General features: G+C 36.2%; 2 protein-coding genes across 2 annotated transcripts; one reads left to right on the top strand and one right to left on the bottom strand.

Moving 5' to 3' along the window:
• Positions 1–3600: 3600 nt before the first annotated feature.
• LOC105810006 (olfactory receptor 5B2-like) lies at positions 3601–4629 on the bottom strand. The gene has a single exon (XM_012643914.1). The coding sequence runs from the start codon at positions 4595–4597 to the stop codon at positions 3656–3658; it is 942 nt and encodes a 313-aa protein (XP_012499368.1). The 5' UTR covers positions 4598–4629; the 3' UTR covers positions 3601–3655.
• An 8637-nt stretch (positions 4630–13266) lies between these two features.
• Positions 13267–14211, top strand: LOC105810008 (olfactory receptor 5B3-like). Its single transcript, XM_012643916.1, has one exon. It carries the CDS (start codon positions 13267–13269, stop codon positions 14209–14211), a length of 945 nt encoding a protein of 314 aa, XP_012499370.1.
• The last annotated feature ends 3244 nt before the right edge of the window (positions 14212–17455 follow it).

Below are 17455 nucleotides of genomic sequence, written 5' to 3'. Positions count from 1 at the left end.
AACAGTGTATTAAATTAAAAAGGGCATTTATATTCTGCTAACGACTATTGCCTACCGTCTTTCCACATTGCAGCTTATAAGCTTAGCCCATGAAAGTATTGTTTGCCAACCTTAACGTACATAATCACTTTTAGGATATATTATGTTCTACAAATAATGCTAAAAGGTTTTCGTATAAATGCGTGTATGTGTGTGTGTTGTGTATTTGTATGGTAGGTGTTATTATTATTATTTTTGTTTTACCATTATGGGAATTCAAGATTTGAAAAGTTATGTGATACTCTATAATTACACAGCTAATATGAAGAATATTCAAGATTTAAGATCGAAATGCAGTTTCAACCTAATCAGAATTTGTGCTTTTAGCCACCTCACTATCACTATCAGTATGTTTAAATGTGCTACTAAAAATAAGGATGAGATTATTGGGAAAATGTTAAAATGCGGTTTGGTTCTTATCAATTCATTTCATTCTTTTTGTAGTTTAAAGAACTGCCAATTCACACATCTGCTATTTTTGTTTGTTAGTTAGTTAGTTAGTTAGTTAGTTTTACCTCCAGTGGGAGGCTAACTGCTAGTAAGACAAAATTACCATCCACTTAATCAGAGCATCATTTGTCTTAATTTTTGTTCATCTTCTTTAGGGAAGCAGTATGATATTTCAGAAGTATCACTAAACTCCCTATTAATGGAAGTTTTGACATTTATACCCCAGTTCAACTTACTGTTTTAGAAAAAAAAAATGTTTAAAGCATATATTCCTGTGCTCAAGGAGCATAGTATGTACAGCTGTCCTACTTATTTTGCATGAATTACCCTATTTACTAAAAGTATATATGGAATACAGACACTTACCTTGCTGCTGGAAAAGAAGGGATAGTCAATCCTAAATAGTGATTCTCAAATCAGAAATGCAGTCATGGAATAAGGCATAAATGCTCTTAGGGACACTCACGAAGGTAGTAGTAAAAATGTTCCAAGCCCTTTAAGACAAGGAAAGATGGAGGAAAAAACACTACCATGCATCTAAGCCTCTGGGTTCAAGTTCTGAATCCACCATTAGGTCTTACTTGGAGGAGCCACTTACCTCCTTTTTATTTATAAAATAAACACAGTAAAATCACCTCTCCTACGTAATTCACAGAATTGCATCTGTCAATAGAAGCTAAGGGAAGGTCTATAAAATCAATTGGATAAGGGGTTGTCATTTTAAGGTCATTTGATATAATTCTAATTTTGAAGTGATTTCCTTGGCCCTGGTTGCAGACTTAGCAAATCTCAGGACTGGAGAAGGCCTGCAGGTACTGACAACTATATGCATTCAGCAAAATAAAGTGGCCCAGTACATACTCTTGTCTCTTAAGGTGATATCACGGAGCCTCGGGATTTCAGAGGCTAATGCAAGGGAATCAGGAGAGGTTTATAGAGACATGAAGCCCACAGGGGACACCCCGCATGAGGGCATCTATAGCTCCTCATCCCATTTCCCTGTGAAAGAAGCAATTAAACTGTCTGTGGGGAATTTAGCTGGATATGTTGGGTATGCACACATGCTTTTGTGTTGCTTGTTGTTGTTTTTTTAATCTTCTAATTAATGTATCATTTACCAACAGTAAGGTACACACTTTTAGTGTGTATTTCACAATCACCTCTGAATTCACACTCCCAAGGAGACTTAGCACAGCGTGCTCAGCGAGGCATGTATAGTGGTTACAAATTTGTTCTGTGCACTCAGATGACCTGGCCTCAAATTCAGCTAACTTATTTAATCCCTTCAAACTTAAAACTCTGTATGAGGGAGAAAACAATATGCTGTCATCCTTATAGGATTAAGATTATCAGATGATGTATATATAATTTCCAGCACATATCATGTATTCCATAGAACTATTTTATCATTTGACAACCTTGATGTGGCACGGGCTATAAAAATATTGCTCAAACTTTCCATCTACTTTCCCACATGTGGCAGTTCCATTGTAGCTCAGCAGACACATATACTAACTCTAGTCAACAAACTGTGGGAAGAATGAATATGTGCCATTTGGGTAGGTTGAAGCACATGTACCACATTTCAGTTGTCTCTCCTCCTGCCATGAAAACCGAGGAGGCTTAATGTTACAGCTGGTGCAGCTATGGATGGTGAAGTTTCATTAGCTTGTGTCTTTCAACGATCACATGGAAGGAGCCCTCCCCATCCCGGGATGACCTGTGTGATGAACATGTAGTCATACGTGTCAAACAAAATACCACAGAATGGGTATGAGAACTTTGGTAGAAAATGATGAGAGAGGTGGTGGAAGAGAGGTCATGCACCTCTTGTAGGCCATAGAAGATTTACTACACATACAATCAGAATCTAAATTTGGGGAATAAAACCAAAAGTTTAGTTTTGTACATGTTGTTTTTGAGATGTCAGTGAAAAATTCAATAAAACCATAAAAACAGAAGCAACCACGATGGAGCATTTTTATCCACATTCACAGTATGAAAGTAGGATAAAAACCCATAGTGAAAACCTGAAGAATATTCGGTGAAGTTGGAGAAAAAATAGGTAAGCCATGGATGTTTATAGAAGCTTTATTCATAATTGCTAAAACTTGGAAGCAATCAAAATATCCTTCAGTAAGTAAATGGATAAAGTGTGATGTTCCCAGACATTAGAATATTATTCAGTGTTACAAAGATATGAGCTATAAAGCCATGAAAATACATGTAGAAAACAATGTGTATTACCAAATGAAAGAAACCAAAAAGAAAAGGCTATGTACTGTATGATTTCAACTATATGACAACACTACAGAGACAGAAAAAGATCAGTAGTTTTCAGGGGTTGAGGAAAAGAAGTAACGAATAGGCTGAGCACAGAGGATTTTTAGGGCAGTGGAAGCACCCTGTACGATACTATAATGATGGACACATGTCATCATACATTTGTCCAAGGCCATAGAATTTACAACACCAAGAGTGAATCCTAAGGTAAACTATGATCTTGGGGTGATAATGATACGTCGTTATAGGTTCATCCTTTGCAACAAATGTACCACTGTAGTGGAGATATTGACAATGGGGGAGGCTATGAGTATGTGGGGGCAAAATGTGTATGAGAAATTTCTTACCTTCCTCTCAATTTTACTGTTAAACTAAAACTGCTCTAAAAATATTCTATTCAAAAATCAAAATAAAAGTAAATTTATACTATAATACTGAATTAATTATTTAAATTACTTAAATTAAGAACTAGCCACACTCCATTTACCCATGACAAGGTTTTCAGTGTAATATCTATGTGCCCAGAAAGGTTATATACATGTACTTTTGTTCATGAGCTTGTTTATGTTCCTGTTTAAATGTACGTTTGCATTAGAAAGTGGGAGGGAAAATGTAAGTGGAACAAGTGATAAATGAAATGTCATTATCAAGGTTTGACAAGCAAGTCGTAAAACTTCTAATAATTCCCTTAAGCCTTCTTCATTCAGGCATTACATTTCTGAGAATATTTTCTTACTAGACAATGGACTTCTGAAGAGGTAAGAATATCACCTCAGGAATTTAAATGCGTTGTAGGTTTTTAAATGTATTAGTAACTCATTTCATGAAGAAGATATGAGATGAATGAAACATTATTGTGTATACTGCAATGTTAAAATCCCAATCATAGAGAAAGTTTTGCCTTCTCAACAGCTTTCTTGAATGCATTCTTGACTTCTTTGTTTCTCAAGCTGTAGACCACAGGGTTTAGCATGGGGATGACCATAGCATAGAACACAGATGCCATTTTATCTGTGTCCATGGAATGACTGGAGCTGGGCTGCAAGTACATGAAGATGACTGTCCCATAGAAGATGCAGACTGCAGTGAGGTGAGAAGCACAGGTGGACAAAGCCTTCTGGTGTCCCTGAGATGAGTGTATCTTTAAGATGGTGATAAATACAAACATGTAGGAGATCAAAATAACCAGCAGAGCAAAAACAACATTGAAGCTTGACATAAAAACCAGAACCACCTCACTAATGTGTTTATCAGAGCAAGACAGAGCCATGAGTGCTGGAACATCACAGAAAAAGTGATGGATCAGGCTGGACTTACAGAAAGTGAGACTGAATATGTCCCCAATGTGGAAGGAGGCGTTTAGGAAACCACAGATGTAGGAGCCTATGGCCAGATGAGCACACATACTCGTCGTCATGGTGGTGGTGTAATGTAGTGGTTTACACACTGCCGCGTAGCGGTCATAGGCCATTGACGCCAACAAGTAATTTTCCACAGTGGCAAAAGCTACAAAAAAGAACATTTGAGTAGCACATGCATTGTAGGAGATGACCTTGTCTCCTATGAGGAGCCCAGCCATGACCTTGGGAGTGACAGCTGAGGAGTATCCAAAGTCCGCCAGAGACAAGCTACTGAGGAAAATGTACATGGGAGTGTGGAGACGAGAATCCAACAGGATCACCACTGTCATCCCCAGGTTTCCAGTCAGAGTTACGAGGTAAATGACAGTGAGTAATATAAAGAGGAGGACCTGGAGTTCCGGGGCGTTGGTTAATCCTAGAAGAATGAACTGTGTCACTTCTGTACAATTCTCCATCAGCGTCATTGTGAATAAGGAGATGTCCTTTAGCAAGGAGATATAAAGGATTAGAGTGATAAACAAAAAAGAGATTTAGAAACATACAATGTGCATTATTTAATTATAGCAAAAAATTTTACTTTACGAATTCTATAGATCTAAAGCATAGGCTTGACAACAATATTTAGTGCATTAATTGTCTAGAGTTATAATCTATTGAATTTAAAGTTTCTTTATGAATAATCTTCCAATTTTTAATTTTATAAATTTATAAACTGATATGTAAAATATTTAATGACTTGCTCAAGATGACTTATGTGGAATGAATTTATCTGTTAATTCAGTTTTCCCTAGTCTAGAAAAAGTTTATTCTTCCATGTTACTCACATACCAGGAACTGTTCTAGAGAATTTACATGTATATTTATTGATTCCTTTCAATGCTATTAACTGAGGTTGGTTAGTTATTACATTTATTTATATTATGAGGCACATAAGATTAAGTAATTTGTTTATATTTACACAGGTATTAATTGTCAAGCCAATCTTTGAGCCCAAGAGACAGATTCTCAAGTCCAATGGTCTTAATTGGATCTAAATCAAATTGAATTGGAAGCAATTTATAATTACTCATTATCTTCATTGGTACAAAGTCAGTGACTGAGGTTTCACAGTGAAGAAACTGAGAGATACATGTACATCAGATGTCTTAGGGTAACTGGGGCAGTAGGGGCATGTACAACCCAGCAGAGGAAGTTCTGAGGGGAAGACAGAGCATCTGGTACAGAGCTTGGGCTCTGGGGAAAGGTGTATATCAGCCCTACCATTTACTACCTAGGCAGTCTTGGTCCCAACTTTACTTCCCTGAACCTCATTTATTCTATCTGAAAAATGAAAATATTAATGAAACCTGCCTAAGGGTATTATTTTGAAAATTATTTTAAAAACCATGGAGAAAATTCCAATGAGTGCTAATTATGGTAGTATTACTGGGATAGAATCATGGTCTCTGTGTTAGTTTGATAAAGGGGATTGGCAGCATGCAGGGCTTCATGTTTGGGTAAATTTTGAAGTTATATAGTCTCGCTCTTCAATCTGTCTTTTCTCATACACTAGGATATTTGAGATTTTCTGTGCCCTCCAGTAATTCTATATTCCACCCATATGATTCGCTTCTCTGGCTATTCCACGTGAGCCATTCTTTTGTTTAATTTCTTCCTTGAAATTGATACTGTAGCTTGACTTGAAAGAGTCTTCTTTTCTTAAACTCATTCTTTCCCTTATTATTGTCATCCCTCAGTTGAATACAGATATTTAGAGTTTAAAATGCATGATTTGTGGGTTATGTTTAGTGTGCAGATCTGTTTGGTGGTAGGCTCTATGCTGTAAAATTATTATTTGAATCAGTTCTTGAATAGAAACAGTGTATTAAATTAAAAAGGGCATTTATATTCTGCTAACTACTATTGCCTACCGTTTTCCCACACTGCAGCTTATAAGTTAGCTTGTAAGTATTACAGCAACCGTAAGTAATATGGTTGCCAATCTTAACATACATAACCACTTTTAGGATATATTTTGTTCTACAACTAATTCTAAAAGCTTTTCATATAAATATGTGTATGGGTGTGTTTGTTGTGTATTTGCATGGTAAGTGTTAATACTATTATTTTTGTTTTAGCATTAAGGGAATTCAAGATTTGAAAAGTTATGTGATATTCTACAATTACACGACTAGTATGAAGAATATTCAAGATTTAAGATTGAAACCCAGTTTCATCCTAATCAAAATCTGTACTTTTAGCCACCTCACTATCTGTATGTTTAGATGTGCTAATAATAATTATGAGATTATTGGGAAAATGTTAAAATGCGGTTTGGTTCTTGTCAATCCATTTCATTCTTTTTGTAGTTTAAAGAACTGTCAATTCACGTATCTCCTATTTTTGTTTGTTTCTTAGTTAGTTAGTTAGTTTAACCTCCAGTGGGAGGCTAACTGATAGTGAATGAGATAAAATTACCACCTACTCAATCAGAGCATCATCTATCTTAATTTTTGTTCATCTTCTTTAGGGAAGCAGTATGATACTTCAGAAGTATCACTAAACTCCCTATTAATGGAAGTTTTGACATTTATACCCCGGCTTCCACTTACTGTCTTGGAAAAAACAAAAACGTTTAAAGCATATATTTCTGTGTTCAAGGAGCATAGTATGTATAGCTGTCCCACTGCTTTTGCATAAATTACCCTATTTACTAAAAGTATGTATGGAATACAGACACTTACCTTGCTGCTGGAACAGAATCTTGAATAGTGATTCTCAAATCAGAAATGCAGTCATGGAATAGGGCATAAATGCTCTTAGAGACTCTCACAGGTAGTAGTAAAAAGGCTCCAAGCTCTTTAAGGCAAGGAAAAATGGAGGAAAAAACACTACCATGCATCTAAGCCCCTGGGTTCAAGTTCCGAATCCACCATTAAGTCTTACTTGGAGGGACCACTTACTTCCTTTCTATTTATAAAATAAACACAATAAAATTATCTCTCCTACATAATTCACAGAATTGTATCTGTAAATAGCAGTGAAGGGAAGGTCTATAAATTCACTTGGATAAGGGGTTATCATTTTAAGGCCATTCAATATAATTTTAATCTTGAAATGATTTCCTTGGCCCTGGTTGCAGACTTAGGAAATCTCAGGTCTGAAGAAGGCCTGCAGGTACTGACAACTATACGCATTCAGCAAAATAAAGTGGCCCAGTACATACTCTTGTCTCTTAAAGTGATATCATGGAGCCTCGGGATTTCAGAGGCTAATGCAAGGGAATCAGGAGGGGTTTATAGAGACATGAAGCCCTCAAGGGAACACCCTACATGAATGCATCTATAGTTCCTCATGCCACTTCCCTATGAAAGAAGCAATTAAACTGCCTGTGGAGTATTTAGCTGGATATGTTGAGTACGCACACATGCTTTTGTGTTGCTTAGTGTGCTTTTTTATCTTCTAATTAAGGTGTAATTTACCAAAAGTAAGGTCCATGCTTTTAGTGTATATTTCTAAGGATTTGGTCAAATGTGCATGGTTATGTAACCAGAACCATAATTAATATATTATTTTTTAAACATGGTTAACTAGCACGTCTTGTATTATCCTGGTTGGAGCTAGAGCCCATACTTCGAAGTGAAGTATCACAAGAATGGATAAACAAGCACCACATGTATTCACCATCAAATTGGTACTAATTGATCAACACTTGGGTGCACACATGGAAGTAATATTCATCAGGTGCTGGGCAGGTGGGAGCGGGGTGGAAGGGATGGGTAAATTCATAACTAATGGGTGCGGAGCTCACTCTCTGGGGGTTGGGCACGCTTGTAGCTCTGGCTTGGGTGATGCAAAGGCATACTATGTAACCAAAATGTTTGTAACTAAAATGAATTCAGCAACACATTAAAAGGATCATACACCACAATGAAGTGAGATTTATCCCTGGGATGCAAGGATGGTTCGGCCTACACAGATCAATAAATGTGATACACACCATTAACAGAATAAAGAACAAAAGCAATGTGATAATCTCAATAGATTCATAATAAGCATTTTATAAAATTTAGCATTCTTTCATAATAAAAATTCTCGAAAAATTAGATTTAGAAATATTTTATCTCAATACAATGAAAGCCATACATGACAAACCCATAGCTAACATCATACTCAATGGGGAAGAGTTAAAAGTTTTTTCTCTCAGATCAGGAACAAGGCAAGGATGTGGTATAAGGATGTGCCATTTCTATTCAACATAGTATCAGAAGTCCTAGACAGAGCAATTAGGCAAGGGGAAGAAATTAAACACATCTAAATTAAAAAGAAAGAAATTAAATTGTCCCTGTTGTCAGACGTCAAGTTCTTATATATAGAAAACCCTAAAGATCCTACCAAAAACTGCTAAGTGACCAAGGTCGCTACTAGCTGGCCTGTCCAGAGCCCCAGACTAGAATGCAGAAGTGAACCACATGTATACAGTCAACTAATATTCAACAAGGGCACCAAGAATATGCAATAGCGAAAGGACACGGTCTCTTCAGCAAACGGTCCTAGGAAAACTGTATATCCACATGCAAAAAATGATATTGGGCCCTCATCTTATACCACTTACAAAAATAGCTCAAAATGTATTTAAGAATTAAATATTAGGTGAAACCACACAACTCCTAGAAGAAAACGTAGGAAAAAATCTCCTTGAAATTGGTCTTGGAAATGACTTTTGGGTTATGACTCCAAAATCACAGGCAACAAAAACAAAATTAGACAAATAAGAGTATATCAAACTAAATATCTTCTGCATACCAAAAGAAATAATCAACAAAATGAAAAGGCAAGCTATGAAATTAGAGAAAATATTTGCAAACTATATATCTTACAAAGGGTTAATATCTATAATATACGAGTAACTCATACAACTCAATAGCAAAAAAGCAAACAATCTGACTAAGAAATGGGCAAAAGACCTAAATAGACATTTCTTTAAAGAAAACATACAAGTGGAAGGCAGGTACTTTAAAACGTGCTTTAAAAAAAAAAAAACAAAATGTGCTCAATATTACTAATCATCAGAGTAATGCAAATCAAAACTGCAATGAAATATCACCTCACACCTGTTAGAATGACTATTATCAAAAAGATGAAAGATAACTGTTGGTGAAGATGTGGAAAAAAGGGAACCCTAGCACGCTATTGGTGGAAATGCAAATTGGTACAGCCATTATAAAAAACAGTATGGAAGTTCTTCAAAAATTAAAAAATAGAAGTACCATAGGATCCAGCAATCCCTCTTCTGGGTAATAATTCAGAAATTAGATCAGTCCCTCAAAGAGGTATCTGCACTCTCACATTCATTGCAGTATTATTCCCCATAGCCAAGACATGGTAACTGTCTAAGTGTCCATCGATGGTGAGGATATATTGTGATATATATAGTATCGTTAATATTATATATATTATGAATAATATATATACTATTTAGGCTTAGAAAGAGAAAAAATCCTGCCATTTGTGACAACATGTATGAAACTGGAGGACCTTATGCTAGATGAAATAAGCCAGACACAAAAAGACTAATATTGTGTGATGTCATATGTGAAATCTAAAAAAGTCAAACTCGTAGAAACAAACAACAAAAAAGTGGTTTCCAGGGGCTGAGAGTGGGGTACGGGAAATGGGGAGATGTTGATCAAAAGATACAAACTTTTAGCTGTAACCAAAACTAGGAATCCAATATATAGCATGGGTGGTAATGGATGTGTTCATTCATTCGATTGTGATAATCATTATGATTATCTGCTAATCATTATGCATATGTCAAATCACTACATCGTACACATTGAATATATGCAATATTTATTTGTCAATTAAATATTTCAAAATAAAAAATCAATTCTTGGAAAAAAAAGCTCAGGGGTTTTGTTTAGATAATGGAGCTCTTTTATATCATGATTGTAGTAGTGGTTACATGACCATATAAATGTGACCAGACTCTTATAACTATACACCAAAATCTATGGATATTACTCTTTGTAAATTATACTTTAATTAGAAAATGAAAAACAGCAATATAAAATCATGTGTACACTGTCAACATATCCAGCTAGGTCCCCACAGGCAGATTGATTGCTTCTTTCCTGAAAAAGTGGGATTAGAGCTTAGATGCCCTCATGGGGAACATCCCCAGAGAGCTCTCAATACTTTCTGTTGGTTCCCCTGCATCCTCCTCTGAAATTCCAATATAACTCAATGTGACACAGTTTTAGAGAAACCAGACCATGTGCTGAGCCCCTCTTACTGTCATTTGTGCATCTGAATGGTAACAGTTGTTAATATATGCAAGCCTGCCTCTTTCCCTGTCTGTAACCCTATGATTCGCTATGAGCCTACAATCATGGCCAGAGAAAACGCTCCTGGGTGGAAATTATATTGACTGACTTTAACTGATAACACCTCAGCAAAGTGTTTATAGAACTTCTCTCATTTGCTATTCATAGACACAATTCTGTGAATTATGTGGGAGAGGTAATTTTGTTTATTTTACAAATAAGAAGACTAGTGACTCCTCCAAGGGCGCAATAAGAATTAAGGATGGACTCAGGATTTGTGCTCAAGTTTCTGACTCCATCTGAGTGTTCTTTCCTCCATCTTCACTTGCCTTAGGATCTTGAAACCTTTTGACCGGTACCTGATGGAGAGTATCTCCAACAGCATTCTATGGCCGAATTCCTGATTTCAGACACACTATTCAGGATTGACTGTCCCTTTTTTTCCCACAACAAGGTAAGCTTCTCTACTGCATATTCACATTTAGTGAGAAGTGTAATTCATGCAAAAGCTATGAGGCAGCTATACCTATTACGAGTTATTTCAGCACAGAAATGTATGTGTTGAACATTTTTCTAAAACAGTGAATTAAGGCTAGACATAAATCTCAAAACTTCCATCAGCAGACAGCTTAGTGATACTTGTGAAACATCAAGATGCTGCTTTCCTAAAAAAGGATCAACAACAACAGAAAAAGGAAAGGTGATGCTCTGATTAAGTGTTAATTGCATCTTCTTGACCTCTCACTGGGGCCGGGGGGAGAGAGAGAGAGAGAGAGAGAGAGAGAGAGAGAGAGAGAAAATGAATATGAAATAACCATTCTTTAAACTATAGAAGGTATTAACTGAATTAGTAAGTTTCATACTCCAGCATAACCTATTCCCCATAACTTGACCCTAATTATTACCAGTATATCTACAAACACTGACAGTGAGGTGGCTAAAAGCACAGGCTTTTTTGATTTGTTCACAGATGTGTTTGAATCTTGTTTCTTCATTCTTCCTTATACTAACTGTATAATTGTAGAGCTTCATATACATTCTTAAATTCTCAGATCTGTAAATGACAAAATGAGAATAATAATACTACCCACCTTACAACATTATTGTAAGGATTAAATTTAAAAAATTAAATGAAAAAATATGCATATATATATATATATACATACACACACATTATTTGTCTGTGGAGATCTTATTATTGCCTATAAAACACAGAATTTTACAAGTGGCAATGAGTGTCAAAGGTTGAAAAACACCATAACTTTTGGAGTTAGGCTTGAAAAGTGAAGATGTGAAAGAATTAGGGTGATGGTAGAGAATGATGATTAGCAGGTATTACATATCTCTCTCAAGGCCTACAATTCAAACACAAAGATTTAAAACACTGTCCCTATGCAAAAATTTATTCAAAGAAAAAAGTTAAAAAATGGAATTCGCCCCCCAAACAAATTTGCCAGCTAAAGGAGGCCGACAAACTAGGTACTTTTAAACATTGATTTCAGTGATTCCACTATGGGATGGCAGTCATGACAGAAAGAATGAGATTAAGAAAGGAACTCTTTCAACCCAAGCTAGAATATAGATTTTAAGGAGAAATTAAGCAAAAGAATGGCCTCATAAGAAAAGACTGGAATAGCCTCTCATGCCGGCAAAGGACAGACTGAGAAGCACTGGAGGGCACAGAAAATCTCAGTGAACCAATTGCTTGAGAAAAAGCAAGTGACAGAGAGAGGCTGTGAGACTTAGGAACTCACCCACACCTGGGCCTGCATGTTACCACCCACCTTTCTCAAACAAACACATAGGCCATTATTCCATCCTAATAATAATCTTATACCTAACAGTAACCGTGCTAAAAACTCAGAATTTTAATCATTGTTTTTATGCTATATTTCATTTAATTCTCACAATAATATCTTGAGGAAGGTTTCATCAATATTCTCATTTTGTAGATGGAGAAAATTAGGTTCAGGTAGTTGTGTTAGGACTAATGAATCTTAGGTAGTACACAGTAGCGCTGATGTGTACCTCTCCCTGCTGCCCAAGCTCTACACTCAATGCTGTGCTTTCCCTTCATTACCTCTGCTGGGTGTACACGCCCCTATTGCCCAGCTACACAAAGTCACCTATTACATACATATATCTCTCAGTTAATTCACTGGGAAATCCCAAACACTGAGTTTGGACCTGTGGAGACAATGGCGACTATACATTGAGTTAAATTCCATTTTATTTAAATTCATTTAAGACCAATAGACTTAGGAACCGCTCTACCTTGGCATAAAACTTGAATTTGGCACTAATAATTTCTTAAACTTAAACACATTAATGAATCTCTGTGCTTCATAAGTTAAAGAAGCTAACAACTAGTAAATCCCATAGGGTTGTTAAGAGGAATAAATAAATATCCATGTAAATCATCTAAATAGTTCCTGGCACATGAGTAACAAGAAAGTATAAGCATTTACTAGGCTCAGGAAAACTTAATTGACAGATAATGTCCATTGCAGACATGTCATCTTAATTAAGACTACATTTGCTACATCTTAGTTTATAAATTTACAAAATTTAGAAGTTGAGAGACTGTTTGTGAAGATCATTCTGCTTCAATAATGTGTAACTCTACAGATAATTTATGCATTAAATATAATTGTCAAACCCATACCTTAGATCTGGGGAATATTGAAGTACGAATTATTACTATAATGAAATAATGCACATTATTGTTATATTTTTTAATTTCACCTAAATCTCTTTTTCATTTATTATTTTGTTCCTTTATTTTTCGTTGCTATAGGGCATCTCATGATTCACAAATACCATCTATGGAGAACAGCACAGAAGTGACTGAGTTTATCCTTCTAGGTCTAACCAATGCCGCAGAACTACAGGTTCCTCTCTTTATAATATTCACTTTTATTTATCTCATTAGTGTGGTTGGGAACCTGGGGATGATCCTGTTGATTCTCTTAGACTCTTATCTCCACACTCCCATGTACTTTTTCCTTGGTAACCTGTCTCTGGTGGACTTTTGCTATTCTACAGTTGTCACTCCCAAGGTCATGGCTTGGTTCCTTATAGGAGACAAGGTCATCTCCTACAATGCATGTGCTGCTCAAATGTTCTTTTTTGTAGCCTTGGCCACTGTGGAAAACTTCCTCTTGGCATCAGTGGCCTATGACCGCTTCGCAGCAGTGTGTAAACCTCTACATTACACCACCACCGTGACGATGAGTGTGTGTGCACGTCTGGCCACGGGCTCATATGTTTATGGTTTCCTGAATTCCTCTATCCACATTAGAAACACATTCAGTCTCTCTTTCTGGATGTCCAATTGGGTCCATCACTTTTTCTGTGATCTTCCAGCAGTCCTGGCCCTGTCTTGCTCTGACAGACAGGTTAGTGAGCTAATTCTTGTTTTTGTGGCAAGTTTCAACATTTTTTTTGCTCTCTTGGTTATCTTGATTTCCTACCTGCTCGTATTTATCACCATTCTGAAAATACACTCATCTGCAGGACACCAAAAGGCTTTGTCCACCTGTGCTTCTCACCTCACAACGGTCTCTATCTTCTATGGAACAGCCATCTTTATGTACTCCCAGCCCAGCTCCAGTCATTCCACGGACACAGACAAAATCACATCTGTGTTCTACACCATGGTCATCCCTATGCTGAACCCTCTGGTCTACAGCCTGAGGAACAAGGAGGTCAAGTGTGCATTCAAGAAAGTGGTTGAGAAGGCAAAATTGTCTTTAGGATTGACTTTATAAAGCTGTAGGATCCACAGTGACCTCGTTTCACTCCTATCAGATATTCTGCAGGAAATGACTCACACTTTAATGCTCACGCTGCCCTTAAATTACTGAGGTGATACTTTTTCCTCTTTAAAAGTCTGTCACCTGGTAGAAAGAAACCATTATGTCCAGCTATGTAACATCTAAATGAGAATGGCCAAATGGGACCTTCAGAATTTTGGCACCCTCCTTCTCGAAAACCTTATTAATAATATTTGATTTATTCACATGTTCACATTTTCTCTACAATTTGCCTAGGCAAACTTATATGTAAATAGGGAACACATAAACTCATGAGTAGAAGAGCATGCAAACATCCCATAAGTGCACATGCTTATGTGGGAAATTTGTTAAAGGAGGTAGATGGTATGTGATTACCTTTTAATAAAAAAGTTAAAATAATCAATTGAGGTATCATAATATAAATTTTGTCTGGTATTATTTATTTCTCTAGTTGAAAAACTATTCTAAGAGTCCAAAATGAAGAAAAATGTGATATGAATTTTTAATAATGGCGTATACTTTTTGTTGGCACATTTTATTCAGAATTTATAAGTATACCCATTTTAAGGAATTAATATTTCTCTCTGTAATAAGTCATTTGGTAGATACAGTGTGGTCATATGATCATTTTCAAAAGCAAAAATGCCAGAGTAGAAAAAAAGGGTTGGATAAATAATAAGTGAATTTCTCAATTTTTCTGTATATGACTCCCTTCTATTACATTTGGCAAAAAAACAAATACACTCAGTAATGATGTTATCCATTTTTCTCTCTGGAAATACTATGAAAATCACAGGTAACAAAATCCAAAATAGTCCAGTGGAACTACATCAAACTTAAAACTTCTGTGCTGCAAAGTAAACAATCAACAAAATGAAAAGGCAACTTAGAGAATGGGAGAAATATTTGCTAACTGTATATCTGACAAGGGCTTAATATCCAAAATATATAAGGAACTCATGTAATTCAATATCAAGAAAAAAACAAATAATTAATCTGATTTAAATATGGGCAAAGGACCTGAGTAGACACTCTTCCAAAGAAAACATACACATGGCCAATAGGTATATGAACAGATGTTCAACATCACTAATTATCAGGGAAATGCTGGTCAAAATCACAATAAAGTAACAATTCACACCTGTTAGGATGGCCACTACCCCCAAAATGGAAAATAGCAAATACTGGTAAGGATGTGGAAGAACTGGAGTCCTTGTGCACCATTGGTGGAAATGTAAAGTGGTGCAGCATATGGCAGAGTATGGAAGTTTCTCAAAAAATTAAAAACAAAACTACCATATGATCCATCACTCTCTCTTCTGGGTATATAACTAAAAGAATTGAAATCAGGGTTTTGAAGAGATATCTGCATTCCTATGTTTATTGCATCATTACTCACAATAGCCAATATATGAAAACAGCCCAAATGTCCATCAACAGATGAGTGAATAAAGAAAATGTGATATATACATACAATAGACTACTTTTTATTAATCCTTAATAAAAAAGAAAATCCTGTCTTTTGTGACATAGATGAACCTGTGGACCCACTAAGTGAAATAGGCAAGTCACAAAAAGGCAAATATCGCATGATTCCACTATATTTAAAGTAGTCAGACTCATGCAATCAGGAAGTAGAATGGTGGTTGCCAAAGGATGGAGGCAGGAGGAGGTGAAGAATTGTTGTTTGATGTGTATAGAGTTTCAGTCATGCAGGATGGGAGAGGGGATTTCTGGAGATCTGGTGTGCAAAAATGTGCATGTGGTTGTTAAATTATACTGTACATTTGGAAATTGATGTGATAAAATTTATGTAAAAAATTATGTTTTGCAAGTTTTTTGGCCACACACACACACAAAATCCAACGACAGAGGCACTTGTGTTAAATATAAGTAAACTAAATATACTAAATAAAAGACTGAAATAAATAGACAAATCAAGACCCAAAAATGTACTGCTTAAAGGGAGGCAAACTTTAAGTATAAGGAACTACAAATGTGAAAGTATAAAGATGGAAAAAGATATATTATGAATATATTAACAAATGAATACTGGTGTTATTATGCTGGTATCAGACAAAGTAGTCTTTAAGGAAAAAGCATCATTAAAAATACATATATTGAGGAATGTTTATAATGCAAACTTTGGTGTCATAAATTTGCTTAATGTAATTGCTGCCTTGGCATCCATTTTTAGGTATGACATAAATTGTTTAAAACCCAATTATACCTTGTCACCTTTGGCCTAGTTATTAGTAAAACTTCCCCTCCCTGAGTGGTTGTCTGTGGAAGAGCCCACTTGTTCCTAATCTCACTGAACCAAACCCAACACATCTGTCAGCTGCTGACCACCATAAAGCCTAATGGTCAACACCAGAGTCATTTAAATGAAATACCCCCTTTGTGCATATTTTCTTTAACCCAGCCAATCCACAACTCCTGAGGGAAGCCCAGGGGATAACACCCATGGACTTTAATAAAGGAATAGTCCCACAGGTTCTTCATCTATCTGTCTGTCTTTTTCTTGCTCCCTACCCACTGGTGGAGCTTCCTACCATCTCCAGACTTCCTGGCGGCTTCCTGTCAGCACCCCCAACCTCTCTGGGACCTGTGAGTAATAAATTTCTTCTGTGTCTTCTGTGTTTTGATTTCACTTCCTCATTGTGTCTCACCGGACACACACACACCCAAACCTAACCTCTCCCCCGTCAGAGCTCTCCTTGGATTATTGCCACTCCAAGAGAGAGGCCTAAAGACCAAATTTTTAAAAAATCATAAAAATCAGTAAAGTAAAAGAAGAGATAAGCAAATAGTCAATTATGGCATAACGCATTAACATACCACTCAATGATTGTCAGAATAAGCAAATGAAAAATATGCAAGGATACAGATTACATAAAGAGGATTAACAAACTTGACCTAAGTGGCATATATAGAACAATGCAAGCAATGGTGGATAAGGAATTGGTGAATAAATACCCCAGCTTCCCCCACCTCTCTACTGGAATAATTCATATTCTATGGTGTAACCCGGGGTTTCTGACTAACCACCATAGGTACCTGATGTTCCAGTTGTTTGGAGTAGTAGCTGGCTGGATAATACATCATGCACTGGCTTCCTTCCCTTCCCTATATCATTTCCCACTTTCTTACTTGTATTTCCTGGGATTATTTTTCAGAGAAAGAAACTACTTTTATTCTATCTTTTTCTCAGGCT

This window comes from Propithecus coquereli, unplaced genomic scaffold, assembly GCF_000956105.1.
Source record: "Propithecus coquereli isolate 6110/MARCELLA unplaced genomic scaffold, Pcoq_1.0 Scaffold202, whole genome shotgun sequence".
In the NCBI taxonomy this organism is placed as follows: domain Eukaryota; kingdom Metazoa; phylum Chordata; class Mammalia; order Primates; family Indriidae; genus Propithecus; species Propithecus coquereli.
Note: the sequence above shows the minus strand (reverse complement) of the source record. Positions and strands in the feature narration are given on the sequence as shown.